Source organism: Coturnix japonica, chromosome 6 (assembly GCF_001577835.2).
Source record: "Coturnix japonica isolate 7356 chromosome 6, Coturnix japonica 2.1, whole genome shotgun sequence".
Classification (NCBI taxonomy): Eukaryota; Metazoa; Chordata; class Aves; order Galliformes; family Phasianidae; genus Coturnix; species Coturnix japonica.
Window position 1 is genome coordinate 24,573,791 of NC_029521.1, and position 21,524 is coordinate 24,595,314.

Genomic DNA, 21,524 nt, shown 5'->3' on the forward strand with positions numbered 1-21,524 from the left:
ATGGTACTCAGTGACTGGCACGTGGCCTGGCAGGTGGAGCTCATGCCACAAGCTCCACACAGCTGGGGAGAACATGCAAAACCCATCCTCCACAGAATGCACACGCAGCCAACTGCTGAGAACCAGCCCACCAATGCAGTGTATGACAGAGGGTGCAGGGAGTTAGCAGTTCAAGTTACAGCACTCTTTGATTAACCCAATGCTATGAGCATCACTATTCACACCAGTTTGACTTCTGAAAAGCCTTCTCCTTCAATACATGCATCTCTTCAAAGAGATTATTTCAGAGCCACAAGAATTCACAAAACAAAAGAGACAGATACTCACTTTTAATGTAATATTTTTCAGTAACGTATCTTCTAACACAGCTTGCAGCTTTCTGTTTATCTCTAAGGAAAGTTCTAAGGTGAGACCACTATCTGCAGGATGAGATGTATACAGAGACGCCATAATACCTCCCCGCCTACTCAAATGTACTTTGTTGAAGTCAGAGGCCTCTGAGGACAATGCTCCAGCTTCCTCCCGCAAAATGTAACTCTGAATAATTCTGGGCAAAAAGTAAAAAAGACATCATAGCATTAGAAGGTAGAAAAAAGACACTGAACTAGCTTCAGAATCCTGACATGCAATCATTTTCAAGCAGTACTGTATTACTGAAAAGGCAGTGAAGTCAACACCTATGACAGCAGAAAATCTATCACCTGTGGTATACAGGTGACACAAGGCAACAAAGGAAAGTCATGTCTCTACAGTGACAAGTTAAACCTACTTAGAAGTTCATTGAGAAAACAATATTGCTACTGCAACCAAAGAAAGAAAAAGACTAAAAGATGCCCCTATCTACTTTTCTTTGCTGAAAGATAGAATGAACTGTAAGAAAATGTCACTTATCCCAAAACATCAAGTACTGTGCAATCTGAAGTTGTCACATGAAACACAACAAAAGTCTTCAGTTTTAAGATGATTTCATTATCCCACAGAAACCACCTCCTTCAGCACACAGGAAAAATATATTACATTAGTGTAGCAACACATGCTGATATTCAAATCAAGTAAGCCACGAGAGCTAGAGGGAGGACAGTAGGACTATGACCTGTACACCTAGATACTGAACTGCTCAGAGATCTCATGCATGGAAGAGTTGGTTTAAACAACTTTTCTAGCAACAACTTTATTCTCTGCCTGACTCAAGTCTCTGGAGAAGGATTTGCAGCGCTGCTGTCAGTTCTCAGTTGCTACTGAGAGCTGTGTGACACTAATCCATACGAGCACAAAGTACAAGACAAGCGGGGAGAAATCTTTTGTTCTTTTCATTTTTCAGCCAGCACCCACAGTTGGACTCATTTGTTGCTGAACAGTCATTGAAGCATCACTGCTCATTCAAGTCATAACTCCCCAAATCATTTCGACAAGAGTTATCAATACCAAAACTACACTAAGAACTTCTAAAGAAAAAAAAAAGTGTCTCACATATACAAGAGTTTATGCATACTAAATACTGAAAACTTTATGAAGCAAACTCAGAACATACTTTGTTTTTTTCCTGATTTCCTCCACTAGGTGTTTAATGTGATCCTCCATAAACTCCATCTTCTCATTTTTTCGAGCGTGTGCTTTCTGTAGCCTTAGAATTCTTTCGACCAAGACAGACTTGTCCACCTCTGGGAAGCTATCCACAGCCACGGAAGATCCAGTATTCTCTGGAGACCGATCCTCATTGCCACTGCGCGCATTAAGGGACCCTGCCAACACATTCCAATTTTAAAAGCTCTCATCTAGGTAAAACAGAATTTCACCAGTGCAATTAATTCATTATATTTCAATAGCCCATTTTCTTCAGAATGTTGGTTTCCCTTATATGTGAGGTTTTTATATAGGCAGTATTTATAACATTTAAGTGCCAGCAGCATAGACCCCTAGCATAGGCACAATCCTATCAGTGTAACTGATTTTATTTTGTTAATACTTTTGCAGAAGTACCTTCATATTCATTAATACTACTTTATACAAGACTGAACTGATGTTAAACAGATCTGTTCTAGAGTCCACTAAAATTACAACCACAAGAACTGTGTACAGACTCACCAGTGACCTACATTACAGTCTGCAGCACTGATCCCCTAGAGACTGAAATATTTTTTGCTTTCTGTTTACCTCTCTAAGTATTTCTCTCTTATACAGAAGGAAGACACAATAATTTGGCAGACCTAACTCAACACCCCAATCTATAGAGGAAGAAAACAGATGCTGTTTTCAGCATTAAAGGTAATTGTTTTACTGCTAACTGGATAGAAAGTAATGAATTTTACACAAATACGCTGATGCTTCTAAACACGCTAACTGATTTTATCATTTACACAGGGCAGTTAAACACTGCTGAAAGCTGCTGCTAACTTTTGTTTTGTCCCTGGCTGCACTTAAGAGGGCCCTCTACAAATTGGAGAGCCCTGAGCTTCCTCCAAACATAAAAGCAACAAAGTCAGGTGTTTAAGAAGATCCAAAACATACAAACATTAAGCTCCAGCCTTGAAATAAGAACCTGTAACATGCATTTTGGTGTCTGAAGGCTATTCTGTCAGCTTTAATGGGAGATTGCCCACACACCGCATATGCAAAAACCACAGAAAGAACAAAAGCTCATGGCAGCATAACATGGCAATCTTATTAAGATGAAAAGATTGCCGTGCCAGCCCTATTATTTGTCATATTACCTGATGAACTGGAACGGCTCCCCATGCTGCTGACTTCTTTGTCATAATTACCATTTTCAATCTGATCCAATTTCCTCCGTGCTAAAAGTATAATAAAATTATGGTTACCAACAGGAGATTAAAAATCAAGAATCATAGTGTGATACACAACAAACACTCTAATCCTCTATAACCTGCAATAATTTAACATGGCTTGACTACTTAAGGTAGCAACTAAAAGCTATGTGGGGGTAGGGGAGAACAGCCACCTGAAAACAACTACCCTCCTTCTCTCCCTTCCCCTAGACATGAAGTACCTGGATGCAACATCCGCTAAGATCCCTAATACACCACAGCAGTTTCTAGACGAAGGGGAACGTCACAGAGAATTAATTCAGAACAAGATGACTTAGGTTTGATTTTACCTCTTTCATAACCACTGAATGACAGAATGGCAGCTCTGTTTTAGGATCTCATGACTATCACTACTGGGAGCTGGAAGTAGTACTTGTGCCAGAAGCACCACTCATTCAATAGGGATGAAAAGGGAAAGTGCACAGCTGTTCATATTTATACAAAAAAAGAGACAAACAACTTCTCTTGCAAAACGCCAGTAGGAGTTTTTCCCTTTCAAATGCATTTCAAACAGATCCGAATGTATTCAAACCTATCTGCATTCAGAGCTTACGAACTACTGAGTAATTATTTCTATTTATTGTCAAAATCGGTCTTTCTACATCCATCTTTATAAACTGAAGTGCTCTGTTTAATACACTACAAATTACCTCTCAGCAGGAACTCCTGATACAACCAGGAGAAGAAAACTTCCAGCAACTTTTGAATATGCTCATACAATGACGAGGATCTTTATGCACCCCACAGTGACATTCAGGTAGTGACACACAGGGTAATGAGGAGCAAACTCTCTTGAGATAAAACTTTCATTTTATGAATAAGCCCATTTCTAAAGTTATTAGTCTTAACCACTAAGACCAACAATTGGCATAAGGGCTGTTTACTGCAACTGCAGTTTCTCCCAAATCTAACTTGCTTGCTCTCATTCTTTTTAGGGACAGGAATATCTTAAAGGAGTGCACTCAAACAATACAAATACACAGACATGACTCTAGTCTCTACAAGACCCTGCAAAGGGGCTTACAGACCAGGCTGCCTCATTGTATCTGAAAATAATTTCAACCTAGCTGAAGCTGTTTAGTTAGATCTTTCAGGTTTGCAGCTTGCTTGCGCTTCTGTGTAGTCAGTTCATCTTTCAGCTCATCCACGTGGGTCTTCAGTGCTGTCAGTTCTTTCTGCTCTGAAGCTAGCTGAGCCTGTAGCGTCTCAACCTCTAGCTTTCGTTGATCCTCCTCCTTCTGCAACTTGGTGGCCTGAAATTATAATTTTAAGTGGTAAGCAAACAGGCAAATAAAAAGCACTTCTTACCTGATAATCTCTTGCATTTAAAATTCACTAAACAGTAACTCTGCAAATGAATACACAACACAGTGCAATGCTGCAGTAAGAGACTCATAAACTCTAAAACATCTATACAATGCAGCACAGAACTACGTAGAGCTGTGCAGTGCAGCCACATTAACTTATTTTTGACAACACATTAAAAATGATGTTTATCTTACATTTTTCAAAGATAATCTAAGAAAGTTTACAGTAATAAATAATTTCACACACACATTACAAGCCTTTGATTGCTTCAAGGACAGCTGTACAAACAACTCTGCCTTCCTAGACCAAATGAGCAACACGGTAACAACTCATTTCAGGCCAGTGTAATTTGGGATTTCTTTCCCCACCAGGTTGGCGAACTCAAGAGCTTGAGTTTGGGAAAGGGAAGGTGGAATTCATGTCCTGCAGACATATTAGTAGTGCAAGAAACAAGCTGCATGCAACACTCACCAGATCATCTTTAGCCTGTTGAACACATTCCAGCTGATTCTGCAGCTCTCTTTCGCTGTAAGAAAGCTTATCCAATTGGCTCTGTAAGGAATTGTTTTCAGACTGAAGCTGTGCATTCTTACTGGTTAATTTTTCAGTGAATATCAATAGCTCAGATTCTCTTTTCCGACTACCTTCAATGTCTTTCTGGAGATCAGCAATAAGAGAATTGAGACCATCTACTTCTTCCTTTAGAGCACCGATATCTTGTTCATCTCTGTCAAAACAATTGCATTTTATTAGGGAAAACCTGAGTTTGAAGTCATCAGATATGAAACCTTACTGAAATAGAAGCATTTGAGACTGAATAAGGGAAAAGAACAATTAATGATCCTAGCATATCACTGGGTGCTTTTGAATACCAAAAGAGTTTGCAGATTCCATACCACAACACAATGCAATCCTGAAGCAACACAGAAAACTGTACCCTGTGTTAGAGCTGAAGCCATTGGCATCCTCAAGGAAGGCAACCTCTGTTCACTGCGCACGGCTGTACAGGATGTCTAAACAAAATGCTCAGAAGCAGTACTGCAGGTAAGAGAAAGGCCTGCAAATCTAATATTCTCATGTTTCCCTTTTCAAAATATGTTATTTCATTATGATGAGAGACATATCTATACCTAACAGTCAGGGTTGAAGCAGAAAGTTAAATGTTTAAGTATCTCAGGATGGTCTAAGGGACCCTTAAAATTCTCCAATAAAGGAAACCCTGAAACACTGGAGGTGAACAGCATCCAGCTTAAGTGGTTCATAGCATACAACCCGAAACAATCTTCCCTACAAAACTCCATATATTTTAATACTTCCTCCAATGCACAAAAAATAGCTGAACATCCACTTTATGATATCTTCTCACACAAGTCTCCTTTCAGTTTTCTCTAAAGAAATTTGCACTTACAATCCTTTTCTCATCAGAAAAAAGAGAGACGAGATTTTACAAGAATTAAGACAAAGCTCCTGCCAAGAAGATGACAGGTAGTTAAGTTTATTTATTCTAAGCAATGTCAGGAAAAAACAGAGTTCCAGATTCCAGGATTTCTGTTTCAGAAATAACAGGCATTTACTGACTGAAGTTTTCAATCTCTTGTTGAGATTCCACAACTTTATTAAACATTCTAGACAGTAATGAAAACATGTTTAGATCATTTTAAGAGAGAAATAAAAAACTATATAAAAATGGCCTAGCAGTAATGAGCACTGCAGACATAAGATATTTAAAAACAAACTTTTGATCCAAACATAATAGAAAAATAGCCATTTACAAGGACATCACAATTACTGAGAAAAGACAACTGGAAAAAACCACATTTGCAGTTTTCTCACTGGTCACCAAGCTCATCTTAATTCTTCCTGCAAGACTCCAAGAGAAAAAAAAACAAACAAAAACTGTTACTGATTGAAGTGTAAGGTTCGGTTGTCTCTAATGGAATGCATTTTACCTCAGAAAGGCTGATGAGAGTGCTTATACAGCTGACCAGCACAGAGCAAATGGAAAATGCTTCATTCTCTAATACCCGAGGACAACACATATCGCTGAGGGACTTTTCAATGACAAATAAGAACTCCTAAGAAGTACTGGAGGGACATGTGAGTGGTTCTGTTTATCCAACAGCTATTTTATTTACTGAGAATCAATGAAGCAGAAAGAATTTCCGCATTCTAGTTAATACGTGTCATACAGAAACTCACACACACAGAAACTCCTCAGCTGTCCATGAACTTTTCCAAGATTTTGTTCCTTACACTTTTAAGCGAGCAAACTTCCACACAACACAGCTAATACTAATCCACCATAAACACAAATGTTCCTCACTGTCTGCACAAAGTATCTGCCAGAAATGGAGCTGCTAAATACTTTAATTCACCCATCATATTTTTGAAGCAATGGATCTTTCCAGTTTAGCTCTTACTTTCCCCAGTCTTCCAAAAAAGCAAGCACTAAGCAGGCTATGTGACAGAACTTCCTATAGAGTATACTGAAACAAACACTTCCATTAGATGAGCCTAAACCCACCTGTCTCCTAAGAGATGACAGACATTATCTCCATTACTAGCAATACTGATGTACATTAAACAAAACATTTAAGATAACGATATTCTACATTATTGCTGTTTTAAAATGCATCATCATTTCAATAAGTAACTTTCCATTTCCAAAAAAATCAGTCACATCATTCCTAGAAGTGCATATCTGTACCTCTGATGTTGATCCTGCAGACGATCTACAGTTTTGACTCTGTCCAGTAAACTCTGAATTTCAGTTTTCTGTCTATTAATGATTTCTTTATACTTGGATAATTCATCTTCTGTTCTTAAACGCTCATCCTCTAAACACTTCACCTAAACAGAAACAAACAAAATTTATTTTCCTGAGCTTTGAAGCTGAACAATTTTAATCAAATCTCTGAATTTTTGTACAAAACACTCGCATTACTTCTTCATGATTCCAGTAGCCACCAACACAGGCCACACACACAGTCACAGTAACGTACTTCCAGTTTCATGCCAGTCAGTATCTAATCAAATGATTTATTCAAAGAACTAAAAATACAATTAATAGATTGAACAAAGTCTTGTTTCAAAAGCCAACACTGCCTTTTGCTCCCCTGTGATCCCACACACTACCTTTGTTCTCAGTGTCCGAAGCTCATCCATGCCTTCTTTAAATGTTCTCTTCAAGTCTTCCAGTTCTTTTATTTTTGCATGAGGCACCTTTTAAAAATAGAGCAAGAAGTTCCCTAAGAAATCTCAGCTGACAATGACATCTTCTGGGATGTCAAAGAAAATCTGTCTCAATGCAGGTCAACACAATAGCTCGGAGAGTTTACGAAAGAACAGGTACCCTAAAGGTTTTCTTATTCTTAGGGAGAACCGAGAACAAAAATTAGATTTCACATTTTAGTTTTAGCTGTACAAAATCAACACCACAACAAACCCTGGGAAATGTTAACAGCAAAGAGACACTCGTGTATTTGTCACGTTCAGTTAAATGTGTGATCAAGTACTAAATCACTAGAGAATTTAGCTTCTGGGACAGAAGCTACTCCCCGTCTCATAGCTTAGCGAAATACTGGTCAGAGAAAAACAATCCTGCCTTAGAATTTGTGCTCTTAATTATAGCAACATTCGTGTATATAAACAAAATAGCACTTACTTTGTCCTCATTGTACCGTACTTTTTCTATAGCTTTGTCTTTAGAAAGACATCTGGGGCAATAACTAAAAACATCCTCCAAAAATCAGAGCTGGAGATAGACACCTGAGATAGAATACTAGGCCAAAACTAGAATGCCTGGCAAGAAGCTTGGAAGAAAATATCCTCAAATTAGAAACTTGCAGCATTCTTAACTACCAAGTTAATAACTGTCCTACCTCCACATTCGTCTACACAAATCACATAATTACCTCCAAGTGGTCAGATTTCTCCTGCATTTGTTTCTCTAGTTCTCCTTTAGTTACTTTGAATTTCACATCCAATTCATTTGATTTAATTTCTTCTGATTCCTAAAAAGACAGAAGATATAAGGACAGTTTTATGGTTTTACATTCCCCTTTCCTGCTTTATGAGCAGAGACAGCATTTCACATCACTAAATGTACTTCCACAGCTAGGTATCTAACAATTCTGAACATGTGAAGGAAGGCCTTCACACAGACTGGGTACCAAACATGACAAACTTTTTCCCTTTGTTTTACTTGGAACATTGATAAATACACCAGTGATTGGTCACCTCAGCTCACACAGAATGGTTCTTCCCTGCTACAGCTTAAGGCAGAGATGGAAGAAGAAAACAAACAGATCCTAAACATTAATTTCACCTCCTAAGGAAAGGTACCTACTTGATAGGTTTTTATCATTTCTTGACAATTTTTCCTTATTTGGTCTGCTTCTTCTTTTGCTTGAGTCAACTTTGTTGTTGCATCTTTGAGACGCTCTTTGGATTCCTATGGAAACAGGAATGAAAAATGGTTAAGCTTATTATCCACCTTAATTTAGAAAAAGCATTTTTTATTATAAAAGCTATCTACTTCAGTTTGAAATGAACCAAAACAGGAGGTCCAGCTCCCCTCGGCTCATCAACACACATATACCCCCCCTTGCTTTTATTCAGTTATTATTTCATCTAATTTTGTCTGTTCCAGCACTGAAAGCACACAAAAATGGCCTGCACACATCTTTCCATGTGACGTATCAAATCACATGACTAATAAAGCAAAAAGAGTTAAACCTATTATACAAAATCCAAATTAAAAAATGATCCTTTGAAAAAAAGGATCAGATTGAGCTCATTGTCTCCAGCATGAACACCGCACACCCTTCCAATATTTCAGCTTCAATACCAATAAATTTAAGAGCACTTAATCTCTTGCAGGTGTTCAAAAAACAAATGTTCTAAAGCAGATTTGAGTACTACTTAAAGAGTAAACCATATAGTAACTAGGCTGCTCTGACTGCAGTTTCCTGTCATGACAGGACGTCACCAACCTTGTGAGAATCCATTTCTGTTTTTAACTTGTTCTGAGCCCATTTTACTTTGATAACGTGAGAATTGATTTCTTCTTTCAATTTTTCAATCTCTTTGTTGAGTCGAGTGGCTTCAGATTCCTAAAAAAAAAAAATAAAATCATCAATTTTATGGATTTCAATCATCCAGTGCTTCTACAACAAGACTCTGGCTGAAGTGTAAAACGCACAGTTAATGTCTCGACTTTGTAAAGCCATACACAGAATAAAATATGTTCATGATATCTTAGTGCACAAAAAAAATCCCAACACATCAGTGTTCTAGTCCAAGCAGGAAGGTACGAATTAATGTCACAGTTCGGTTTAAAGATTAAACCATTAACATCTATGTCAGCATCAAGTAAGACCTTAATAGCACACTGCTGGCCTACACTACTACAGTAGTTACCCACAGGTCTGCCATTAAGCCAAACTTTCAAACTGTTTCTGAACTGATAAAGTCACCTTCCAAAAAAGGTTTACAGAAGCACCATGTGAGGGCAGTACAATTCCTGTAAGGCTCCAGTGTAATTATGAGGTATTATCAGCATTCTTACTGCTTTAAAACCTGAAGCCACGCTCTCATCCTTTTTCCCCATGACTTTTCCCCTTATTGGCTTCTAAGAAAGGAATGGCAATATTCTGGACTGAGAATTCCTACTGCTGTATAACCAGCTTTTAGTTGTATGAAATAATATAGGGCCCAGGCAGAAAATCTTCAATAAAGACTGCAACAATTTAAAGTCATTACAGCCTTTAAAAAGATCCAAACAAGAAGATGACAGTAAGAAATCAGTTATTTCCTCCCTTTCCTACAGCAGAAAGTGGTTTTCACAGTAAAATCAAATGAAAACAGGCTTATTTTACCAGGCATAATAGCAAACTAGTGTTGATAAGGTTGTTTGATAGTACTTTTAATCATTCACTCAAGTCACACAGCAACACTTGGAGCACCTTATTTTCATAGAGCTGGTGCAATCTTCCTTTTTCCTGAGAAAGCTGCTTAATTTTATTAGTGTGCTTTTCAATTTCTTTGTTTGCATCTCTCACTCTTCTCTCAAGTATCTCCTTTTCCTTTCGGAGGTCAAGTGACTCCTTTTCCCCTCGGACATATTTCATCACCATTGTTTCCTTCTCATGGCGCGCCTCTTCACATTTCTTATTTGCCTTGAAAGATAGTTAAATATGAAACAAAAGGTTGATTCATTCTACTTTGCTTTTGTAAGACACTACTGCAATACCTACAATACCCAATAGACTAGCATAACAAAATAGGACCCAACAGCTCAAATTTTGCAAAGATTAACATTAGATCCCCACTTAAATGGGATGACAAGAATTCAACCGATTCAATTGGAATTACTCATAACAGTCAATACCTGAGCAGCTGCAGCTTCATAACTGAACATCTCAAGCAAATTACCACTATTTTAGTAATTCTGAATTCAGTTGGTTATTCCAGAAGTAGCATATATGTCAAGTTTAGTAACAAAAACAATACTTCTGTAAAAACACTGTTTCAGTCCTCTGTCTTCTTGTCAGATGTCAACAGTTCAGTGGCTTATTTTTCAGATGGGTTCTGAATTGCATACACCTAACTATGTGTATTTGTAAGAAAGCATCAGTCACTCCAGAATGTTAACAGCTATTTAGAAATTCATTAGTGATAGTTATCAAAAATATATATGTAACTGCATGGTATTAGTTGCTATTTTGGAAGCTTTTGACTTAACCACTTCATCTAACAACCAAGGCTGCAAGTTTCCTACAAAGATCAAGGTCATTCATGAGATGTTCAGTAATTAAAAGTTATTACCTGTTCCATTCGAAAGGCCATTTCTTTATGCAACTGCTGAATAGCATTTTTGGCTGCTGCATCTTGAGCTACAAGTTTGTCTTTATTAGTTTTCACTTCTTTATTAAGCTCTTCTATTCTTGCTTCTAGCTAAAAGACAATAGTGTGATATAATTATAGGGAAAATAAGACTTTGATCATGTTTTGTACAGGCAGGAACATTACATAGAAAATTATAAGCTACAACAGATCTTTACCAGTGCTTTAAGCTGCAACTAACCATACTAACATCTAGCTTTGTACTAAGTACAAAGCATGAAAGTTGTGTATTTTCATCTTATGTGAGACACTGACATCAAATGAAGTAAAACAAGAGGCACAGTGATTTACTACAGAAAAAAAAAAAAAAAGATTGACAGCAAATGCAACAGTGATGGCTGTCATATGAAGTTACTTTGTCTTCCATTCTTTGGCTGATATCCCTGTGCCAGCAAAGACGTCATGCATTCAAACTGAACCAGCAATTAATTCATTGAAAAATAACTCAGCAAATACAAAGGTGGCACTTAGTCATTGTGCTGGCACATATTTTTAGCCACCCAGCAAACTAGATCAGAGTCCTGATCCAGCTGAAAAATAATTACTGACAGTCAACTGGAACACTTCCCAAAGCACATCCACTGCACAGCCACACAAGTGCCGTACGACAGGACACAGTGTAGCACTGGCACAAGGGTAAGTACATAAACTGTATTGCTGTCCAAAGGTTGTTCTAATTGTTCCTTAATGATTACCCTCTTGTTCCAAGGAGGACCAATTCACCAAGGTCTGCCTTTCTTATTTCTTTGCGGGGGAAAGGAGTGTAAAAACATAAAGATGTCAGGGCTAGTACTGCATTTTTGTGCAATTCCAAGCTATGACAAGAGCCAAGAACAAACAGCAATATTTCTTATCACACAACAAATGTGACCACATGCTCTACAGTTTTGCAGGTGGATCATTCCCTAGCACAAGAAAACATTTCACATCTACAAACATACACATTTTGCTTCCAGTTGTGAGTGCAGACAAACTTTCGTTTACTTGAAAGCTACTCCAATGTATCACACAACTCCAGTCACGATCTCAAAGTGTAACAGTCCAAACTATTACTGTGCGACATCACCTCCAAGCAAGTAGTGTCACACATGTTACTCATGGACTCCAAGCATATGTTTGATTCCTCTCTAAATTTTCTTATAAGGAAGGAGGTGACGCCTGATGTGATACTTTTGATAATTTTCTTTCCTGCACTAAAGCCAGACCACATCAAAGGAAAACCCACGTTCTTCTTTGGCCTGTCATGGTTCTGAACCACTCACTCACCAATGCCTCTATGCATTAACTGCTAATACCAAAACAACGTGTAAGATCGCATCTAATACGCTTGAATCTTCATAGATATTCCACATATTATTAGCATTTACAGCAGAAAATACACTCATTCACTTCTATTAGCTGATGCAGTAGTTAAGATTACCACAAAGAAATCAGGCATGATAGAAACATTTCCATAAGATCCCCTTATGTTTACATGCAAGAAATAAATCACTCTATTAGGAGAAGGGCTTGAATTTGCCATTCTGCCAAAATACACAAGATGCCTTTAGAGAGCATACCCTGACTTCAGCAGAAAGCCCAGGTATACAAGGTCTTAACAAGGCAATTCTCCTGACTCTACAAGAATTTCAGATACTGAACACATAAACTGAGTTTCTGGACTCAGATCATTCAACTAAAGATGTAAAGCATTTTTAGCCAGCAGATACTCGGTGGAAGAATGGCTTTACCCTTGTAAAACATTAAGGACGCCTGAGCACGGGCATTCCCACCCTCCTCCCTGTGCTACCAAGTGCATCCTATTAAATGCTGGCACCAAATACAGTTAAGATACAATCTGCCACTTCTCTTTTGTTATCTGTACCTGTTTAATAATGTTAAGGTGCTGCTTTTCTGTTTCTGTCCGTTTTTTCAACTCGTCTTTCAAGTTGTCCTTTTCCGAGCAGATTTCCAAAATCAGTTCTTGATGTTTTTTATTTTCTTTAATCAATCTGTAAAGAAAAAAAAGAAGATATGCTACTTCCATTGTTTTGCTTGATTGTTTCTAATTGAGGTGCATGCTTTTTCTTCCTGATTTGCAAATGTATTGCAATTACAGCCACAAACATTAATTAAATCCACCAAACCCTTACAAAAAGAAAAGACTAAAGTAAGACTAAAAGCTTAATGTTCAATCTAAACCAGCACCTTGTGAGAAAACTGCTTGCTTCCAGCACTTTGGGGCTACTAATGTCCATGATGAAGCAAGAAATTTCATGCCTCCATGCAGCTAACAGAACCAGCAGCAAGCTCTTTAAAGGTGAATATTTTAAGGTACTCATTGACACCAATTTCCAACCACACAGCTCCCCCCAGTCAAAGGTCTAAAAACACAAATGCTGTATTCCTTTGTGAACTGGCATGAACTGTTCAGAATGAAGCTGAGAAGCTGGTAGGAAATGGAACCCTGATTTTCTAAGTCCTAAGCAACAATGACAGTGTCTATGCTCATTCTCCTAAAAAGTTCTTTTCTAAGCTATGATTTGTTTCTTTCGCAGCTGTTTGAAGCCTCAGTTTAAGCTAACACCTCAACAGTAAAATGCTTGCTTGATCTTCCAGCACTGCAATATAAGGCAGTCACACACAAAACTCAGAAGTAGTATTGTCAGAGTTGCTGAAGAAGAAGTCTCAAATGAATTAAATGTTTAAGATGCAGGTAATATCAGATATTTTCAAAAGCACTTAAGCAAATTAGGGCCCTAATTGCATGAATCTGTGAGAGGCATCCATTTACTCAAACAAGATATTTAAAATCCCTTTAGATACATACTTTCATCTTTAGCTTCCCTTTCAAGAAAGATCTTTAAACAAACAAGGCCTCAACATTACAAAGACTTCAAAACCACCAGCAGTGAAAGAAAGCTTAGATTAAGAAACAGTTCAGAAGTACTGAATATTCCAAGATTACAGATCCTAAAAGCAGACTGAGATTCACACAACTGTTGCGCACTTATGTATCCCATTTCTGATAAAAAAAGACAGCTGGGGTATTTCCAGAGCAATGCTAGAGGAAATACTGCTGATCATAAGCAAAGGGACAAAAATCAACCACTCACTGTCCTCTGAACCAAACATAAGAGTGCTCCACAGCAGCTTTGCACTCTGGAGGTGAGTCCTCAAAAGTCACTACTCCACGGATACCAGCTGGCAAATAAAGAGAAACTGAAGATACGCTTACATTAAAAAAAACTGTGTACATACACAGTAAATACATGTACCTACATGTGAATTTGTCTGTAAGTAGGTGACCCACTGCTGTGAAAAATTTATGGCCTGCCTTTGAGTTTACTGTAAACACATAAAACCTAACTAACTTGTTCCCACCTTCTGCAGTTAGAACCATCTACACACCCAACAGCAGTTCAAATTCCCACTCCCCCTCAACAATTACTGACTGCCTAACAATACATATCCAAGCTTGACTTTCCTCACATTCTATGGCAGAGGTTAACTGGTAAGGTACAAGAGAACACAGTCTATACTTCTTGGGAGTCTCTGCCTGTCCTTTACTCCCTTTGATGTCCTCCCCTACTATGTTACAAGAATGTCTCTTCTGAAGAACATCACACTCATTTCCAGTTCTGTAAACAGGAATCAAAGTTTAACCTAAGCACATATTTTCCTTACAAGTACATACACACTAGGTAAAAATAATTCCTCATTTAAAGAAAATTCTTAAAAGCCATTAACTGTGCTTCAAACAACTCACAAAATACTAGTTGTTTCCTAACAAAAGGCCATATTCACACAACTGAAATTGTTTGGTATATAGCTCAATATTTCTGATGAGAATATTGAAACACTCACTTTTTTATAGTTTGCTCCTGCTGCAGGTATTTATCTTGCACGCATTTATCAAACACGGCCAAGGCACGCTCACCCTTCCTCACACCATTCGGGCATTTGCATTCTTTGGAAAAATCTGTAGATAAGAGTTCAGATTCTATTTCCTTCAGCAAATCCTCCTGTGAAGAAGTCTGTTGTATTGTGGAAATAAGCTTCTTGGTGCAGTCTGTGTCATAAGGGCTTTCTGAATAGATTTTATCACTAGATTTTCTCACAAAGTCCGATTCCTCCCTTAGCTCCTGAAGTAGTTCTATCAATGATTGCTCTGTCTGATTAGTTTTTGGATCTCCTCCAAATTCTTCACTAGATAAACACCCTGTTTCCGTGGAGCCTTCTATCCTTCTTTCAGAGCAGGTATTGGCACCACAGTCCTGCCCTTCACTGCGGTCAAGAATAGCACACTGCTGCTCCTGCCTTTCCGTCAGGCCTCCACCACCACTCATGTCAGCAGCTGTTGAATCCTGGTCCAAGGATGACAACCTCGGTTCTGCTTCCAAAACACCAGCGTCACCTCCAGTGCAATTGATGCTTGAACAGTCCTTCATTCCCGATGTTTCACTCGGCTTCTTGCTGTCTGAGGACTGGTAAGAGGCTTCCTCTGACAGACCGACTGGCTCCAGCGTGCTCTGCATTCCTGGTGAATATTCCTCCATCGTATTCCTTCAGAAATCTAGAACAACAACTCATATTAGACAACATGTTACGATCCAAATCAAAACAAAAATTGAGAAAGAAGCAAGAAAGGCTACTGGAAGGTAAAATTCAACAGGCAAAAATATTTAGACAAGTGTTTTTAGAATTAATAATAATTTTAAACCAGAAGGAGTGCTAGTAATCACTCCTGGGGAAAATAAATTAAAAAAAGAAATCAGACAGTGAAAAAGACTCTAGAAACATAGCTTTTATTTTGTATGTGTGATTTGAAAGCAGTAATATGCTCTCTCTCAGTCTTTGTTTTAAACAAAGCAGGGTGACTCCTGCATCTAGGCCAGGAGAATACATTTCCTTATTGCCACATCCTCACCTACTTAGTCATACAGTCCAATGTATCTGTACCCAATAACTCAGAAGAAGGAACAAGCTCACAGTGAGATTCTCTTTTCCACATCCACTTGCAAGCTACTGAAATCCCTCTGGATGAGCACAGATGGTCTGCAGCAGATCTGCGCTCTCAAAAAGTAGCTTGCGGAGCAAAAACTTGAGTTGAAAGGCTGTGTAGGAAGTGCTTTTTTTAGAAGGACACCATACCGTGATCCAGAAAACCAGAACGTTTATGGAAGAGCCTGAGTATAATGCTGCATCTTTTTCAGTATCCCAGATGGTCAGGTGTCTGGAAAGACTGCTGGCATTTTTAGCAAGCACATGAAGCTCTTAACACACTATTTCCATCAGCAGAAATTCATTATAGCACTCATAACTTTCAGATGCAATCTTGTCCTGCTAATACTGTATCCAGTAGTCTATGTATAACAGAAGCACTTTTTAATTTACAAATTCAACATTGCTTTTCTAACAATTACATCAAAAGCAACTTTGCCACCTTGCAACATGAGGCATGTTTTCATACTTGCTTTCTCTCTCATGTTTCACAAAGCTGTTGAGCTGCACTTGGACTCAATCTGAAAGGAAACCCTTTGTACTGCTTGTCTTCTCCAGAGCCTCTGCCTTATTAACCAACATTAAGTAATGCGCCTTATGCCATTAAGACAGAGGGATACACAAATTCCATTATATCTGTGACTTATTGCTACCACTGTCACCTTCTACTATTTGGAAGAAAATCAGATAAGGAAAAAAGCTACAGCCTCAGCTGAGCTGTTTCTACCAGAAAGTCCTAGCAAACAAGCCCCACTGCTAGTACCCAAACCCAGCACCTGTTCATCAATGAGAGGGAGGTGTAAATTGAATGCAGAGCTGAGAATATGACAGGGAACGTGCTGTGGCAATAGTCACAAATCATCAGAAGAGAATTCTACACCTTACAGTAACAAGCAGAATACATCTTTTTGGTTTCAAAACAAATCTGAATGATACATCCCTCTAGAACAGGCCAAACTGATAGAAACAACAAGTGAAAATAGAGGTGAGAATGCGGGTGTTTTTACACAACAATCCATGCAAAACTTGTGAAAACTGCACAAGATTTACAAGGAAATCTCCTCTGATATTAGTAAAATCCATGACCCCTCTCCTCTGCTTCCAAATATTTACACTTCAGCCAGTCCTGGAGCCAACAAATCCATCCACTTTGTTTGCGCAGCCAAAACAGCTGCTCTTTGGGTATCCAGCTCCTTTCTGATAACTTCTCCCAGTAATGAAATCACAGCGTGATGCTGTTGTTCTAAAAACAAACAAAACCCACAGACAGCCTATATCAGCAAAGCAAATGAATGCAGCTAGAGGAAAAATTATTCAGCTTGACAGCAGCAGAACAGAACTACCTCCTACTTAATTAAAAAGCTGTTAAAAATAATGATTTGAGCCCGGCGGATTTAACAGTCAATAACCATGAAATAACGTGCAAATGATGCAGTTGTTCACACTCCTGTCATACACAGCTCGCAGCCCCACACTCAGCAGGCCTGGCCACACACAGTCACTGAGTTAGCATAAAGCCAAGGTGCAGGTCTTTTTCCTACCACAGTCACTGTAGTGTAAGTTCTTGCTGGCACTTCCTCTGGGATGATCAGAGAGAACCTTTGGCTTATTTTAAGCCTTTCTGAAGTACTTGCTAAAGCGGTATCAAATCCCCCAAACGTGTAGCTGTTAGATGTACTACTGCCTCAAAGCTGCTCGCTGCTGCCCAGCTGCTCAGTTAACTCCCACAGGAAAAGAGGAGGTAAAATGAGGCATGGGAACTTCCACATTGCTCATCATGCCTAAAACATCCAGTCAGCAAACCAGATGGTATTTATCTTCGCAAGACAGCAACAGGTGAAAAACAGAAACCATACATTAGCAAGAACGCTAATTTTTCATCTTGTTATTTCCTTCAGCAAACATGACTGTGAATTAATATTAGAGACTAAGCCTAATCTCTCTGGAAGCAGAAATAAAATTATTTGCATAATTCAAGTAATCACCAAGCAATAAAACACCACTGACTCCATGTACGATGAGCTATTATCAAGCTATTATCAACTGTGAACAAAGCATAGGTTTTGAATTAACTTGTGGGGAGTTCAAACAGATACTACACTAATCTGTTACAGCATGAAGAGTAAACTATCAGCATGTAGTATTTCCAGACTTGTTCTACATTTCAGTGCTGCTTTTAATATAGTAACTTGTATTCTGGGCATTCCCGGCCTTTCCAATGCCAAAATACTGGACTTTACATTTATCCACTCACATGCGTATGAAGCTGCTCATGCCCTAAACAATTCTCCTCCTCCTACTGCCAACAAATAGGACAAGTTTTCAAATTTGAACTACTATCTTTAAATAGAAATAAAACTTAACCACAGGATCAGAATTTATCTTCATATTGGAGTAACTACCACTGCCAATCCTCCTTGACCATAAAATAGGTCTCCTGCATATCCCAGGTTTGTCACATCCACCTCAGGCACCAGAATATAGTAGATAAGACCAGACAGAAAACTGCAGTAATGACTGTCAAGAAAAGGCTCCTGCTTTGTACACAAAATTCATGCTAAAGTAACTTAACAACATCAATGCCATTAGCCCAGCTGCAGCCTGCTGAAATGAAATGCTGCCGATTCACAACATGCAAATGTAGCACACCCCATGCAAGGTACCTCATTAGACAGTAACTGGTGGCTTTTCTATGTTTTGTATCCACCTTCTACTATCTCACATATTGCTATAAATGAATCTTCCGAAATTAAGAGAAATAATAAAGTTGTGGTTTCAATTTCTTACCCAATACTGCATGAAGAAAAGAAGACATGCTGGTGATCTCAGCATACTTTATCTTCAGAAGGTGTCGTAAACAATGTAAAATGCAAATCAACTGCTTCACTTAGCACTATGTTATTTATGCATGAAGGCAGGCCTGCACCTAGAAATCAGTGAAAGCCAAGCACTGCCAGGTGCACACCACATTCTCCAGCTTCGACCAGCTGCTCTGCTCCTTCCTCAATGAGCAGCACAGCAGAGGTACCCTGCTCTTCCATCACTTCCCTATGAGATCCAACAGCAGCACACCACCCCTCTGCTGCCTGCACCACAGCAGGATGTAATCACCACCAGGTCTCAATGAAACGCCCAGGGCAGAAACTTCTCCAATTACCATTTCAGGACTGACCCAGCCCCAGCGTGCCTGCCTACATGCCTGGAATACCCAGTCACCTCTGGAGTGTGCCGCACCACGTTCAGTGCAACACGTGCTATGTAGCTCTGGCTGTGAGGTTCCCTCCCTGACCTGGCACTCACAAAGAGGACCTGAGCTGCCCTCCTCCCAGCTGTTCTCACACCTCCTTATGCGCACACAACTGTATCAGGTTCCTGCTTCACTGCACAAAGCCAAGAAGGCAGCTGTGTCTTCCTACAGATAAGAAACAGAAAGCAAAGCGAGAGGTAATGCCTGATTCTAAACTTGTTGATATGAGGAGGAATGCCCACCTAGTCAGCCTCCACCACAGCCCCACTGGGCCCAGGAACTGAGCACAACACACCCAAGTGCCTCACTGCATTTTTACACTACGATACTGTCACGTTCACAAAAAGCAAAACTTGGGTTGGTTGGTTTTTCTTCTTTTGTAGAGACTGCTTTGATCCTCGCCGATGTGTTCTTCAAAGCACGCAGTCCTCCTCCATTATCTCACAGGATTTGCAATAATTAAGTTTAAATCTGGATCAGCACATTATATCCAGTTTAAATATTACATTAGAACCTGGAGAAGTAGTTTAACTTCTGCCACAGCACACAGAACATTAATGGCTATCGCTGTAAGGCTTGCAGCCTTCTCTCATACTACTGCAACTGTGATGTGCTTGTCTGCCAAATTGCTGATAGCAAAATTGACTGGGATTAAAATCAGGAAGATTTTGCTAGCCTGCAGATACAATGAATGAACAACACAGCGACTTCTAAAGGAAGACATGTCTCACATTCATATGTGAAAGCAAGCAAGACTCAGGAAATGAGCAGTATTTTTTTCACTCGCTGACTTTAGAACAGAGAAACATCCTCTATACACTGCTAATCAAGTGATAAAAGGCCCTGATGTGACAGACATTCAAGTTCTTCAGTTAAGCACCTGCTACAAGATCGGTATTTGATGATCTATAGGGAACATCAAATAACTTGACACACTATTATGTAAAGTGACAAAAAAAGAAAAGTTCTTCTAGGTCCCTTCAGTAGCAGGCGCTGTAAGAGACTGTTAAGCCCTGGCCTCAGGGGCTACTCATAGATAAGGTCTGATTGTACAAAAATGCTTGCCAAGCTACTGCATGTAAGAAGTCAAAACTTACAGTCTACTGGAATTCATTTGGATTATGTCCATTTACATTCCACTGCCTGCAAGTAATCTACCTCAAGGTTTAAAATGACTTAAAAATCAAGTCAAATAACGTTTAATATTTAGCTACTTTAACAGTACAGACCTGATCTGTACACTACCAGCTTGTAAGATAAAGGTCTTAACCTGTCCCATTAAACCCAGCTGCTAAGCAGATAAGTCCAGCAGCTCTTTTTCTTAGACAAGATTTGCTCTCACTTCTGCAACCTGAACACACAACGTGCTACACCACGTTAGTCTGACCTCTGAAATAACGTGCATATATAATCACAGTACAGTATCCTTGCTATGATGATGTATTATGCCAGTTAGGTACTTGTTTATAATTCTGTTTTTACAGGGAAGTAGAAAAAGAATTACCAGCAGAGCCAGCGATGATATCAGTGAACATTTATGTAACTGTTTACTAACCCAAGATCTATTAGTGTGTGTGTATGTATATATATGTGTGTGTGTATGTGTATATATATGTGTGTATATATATATATATGACAAGTGACATTATATATATATATATGACATGATTTGACATTCCTATGAATAAATGCTTGGCTATCAGCACACATGCTAGCAATGGAGGGTTTCTACAGCTACAACTCTATTAACAAGGTTATGAATCAAGAATATTTCAAACAATAGCTACATCGAGGCACCATTCTAATCCCTCCATTCAACTCACCTAGAAGAACACCAATTGAAAATGTAAGAATTCTGTATTTTCTCTGCATTAACAGAAAGTTAAGAACTATCTTTTTAACTTCACAGCTAAAGCATTTTCTCCTTCCTGCTCTCCTCTTCTGCTTCCTTCTGCCTATTATCAATCATAAAGCAAAAACAAATTCTCAATTCAGAGCCCATTCATGGAAAAAAAAGTTGTTTCTGTAACATGCAATCCTCCCTTTTCCTCCGCTGACAAGTACATACAACCTACTCATTAAAGATGTTCTGAACACATTCTGCCTTGGGCTGTCCATCAGGTAATCCACTCTATCATTAGAAATCTTCATTCTGCTACATAATTCCCAGCCACCGAAAGGTAACACACAATGAAAGTAATTCTCCCTCCATGTGCCTCCCATTGTCTGCACAACCCCCAAAGGGGGAAACAGCC

General features: G+C 38.9%; 1 protein-coding gene across 2 annotated transcripts in view; it reads right to left on the reverse strand.

Annotated features, from left to right (window-relative positions):
• CCDC186 (coiled-coil domain containing 186) overlaps positions 1-21,524 on the reverse strand; it is a 31,998-nt gene that overhangs the window by 4,245 nt on the left and 6,229 nt on the right. For both annotated transcript variants that reach the window (XM_015867348.1, XM_015867349.2), the window contains 14 exons: positions 14,886-15,594; positions 12,904-13,030; positions 10,962-11,090; positions 10,100-10,312; positions 9,128-9,247; positions 8,482-8,586; positions 8,048-8,146; positions 7,269-7,355; positions 6,841-6,983; positions 4,605-4,860; positions 3,889-4,078; positions 2,712-2,792; positions 1,532-1,742; positions 328-547 (listed from right to left, as the gene is read on the reverse strand). In XM_015867348.1, the coding sequence (XP_015722834.1) occupies positions 328-547; positions 1,532-1,742; positions 2,712-2,792; positions 3,889-4,078; positions 4,605-4,860; positions 6,841-6,983; positions 7,269-7,355; positions 8,048-8,146; positions 8,482-8,586; positions 9,128-9,247; positions 10,100-10,312; positions 10,962-11,090; positions 12,904-13,030; positions 14,886-15,577 (2,673 nt within the window). In that variant the 5' untranslated portion in view covers positions 15,578-15,594. The remainder of the gene's footprint in view (positions 1-327; positions 548-1,531; positions 1,743-2,711; positions 2,793-3,888; positions 4,079-4,604; positions 4,861-6,840; positions 6,984-7,268; positions 7,356-8,047; positions 8,147-8,481; positions 8,587-9,127; positions 9,248-10,099; positions 10,313-10,961; positions 11,091-12,903; positions 13,031-14,885; positions 15,595-21,524) is intronic.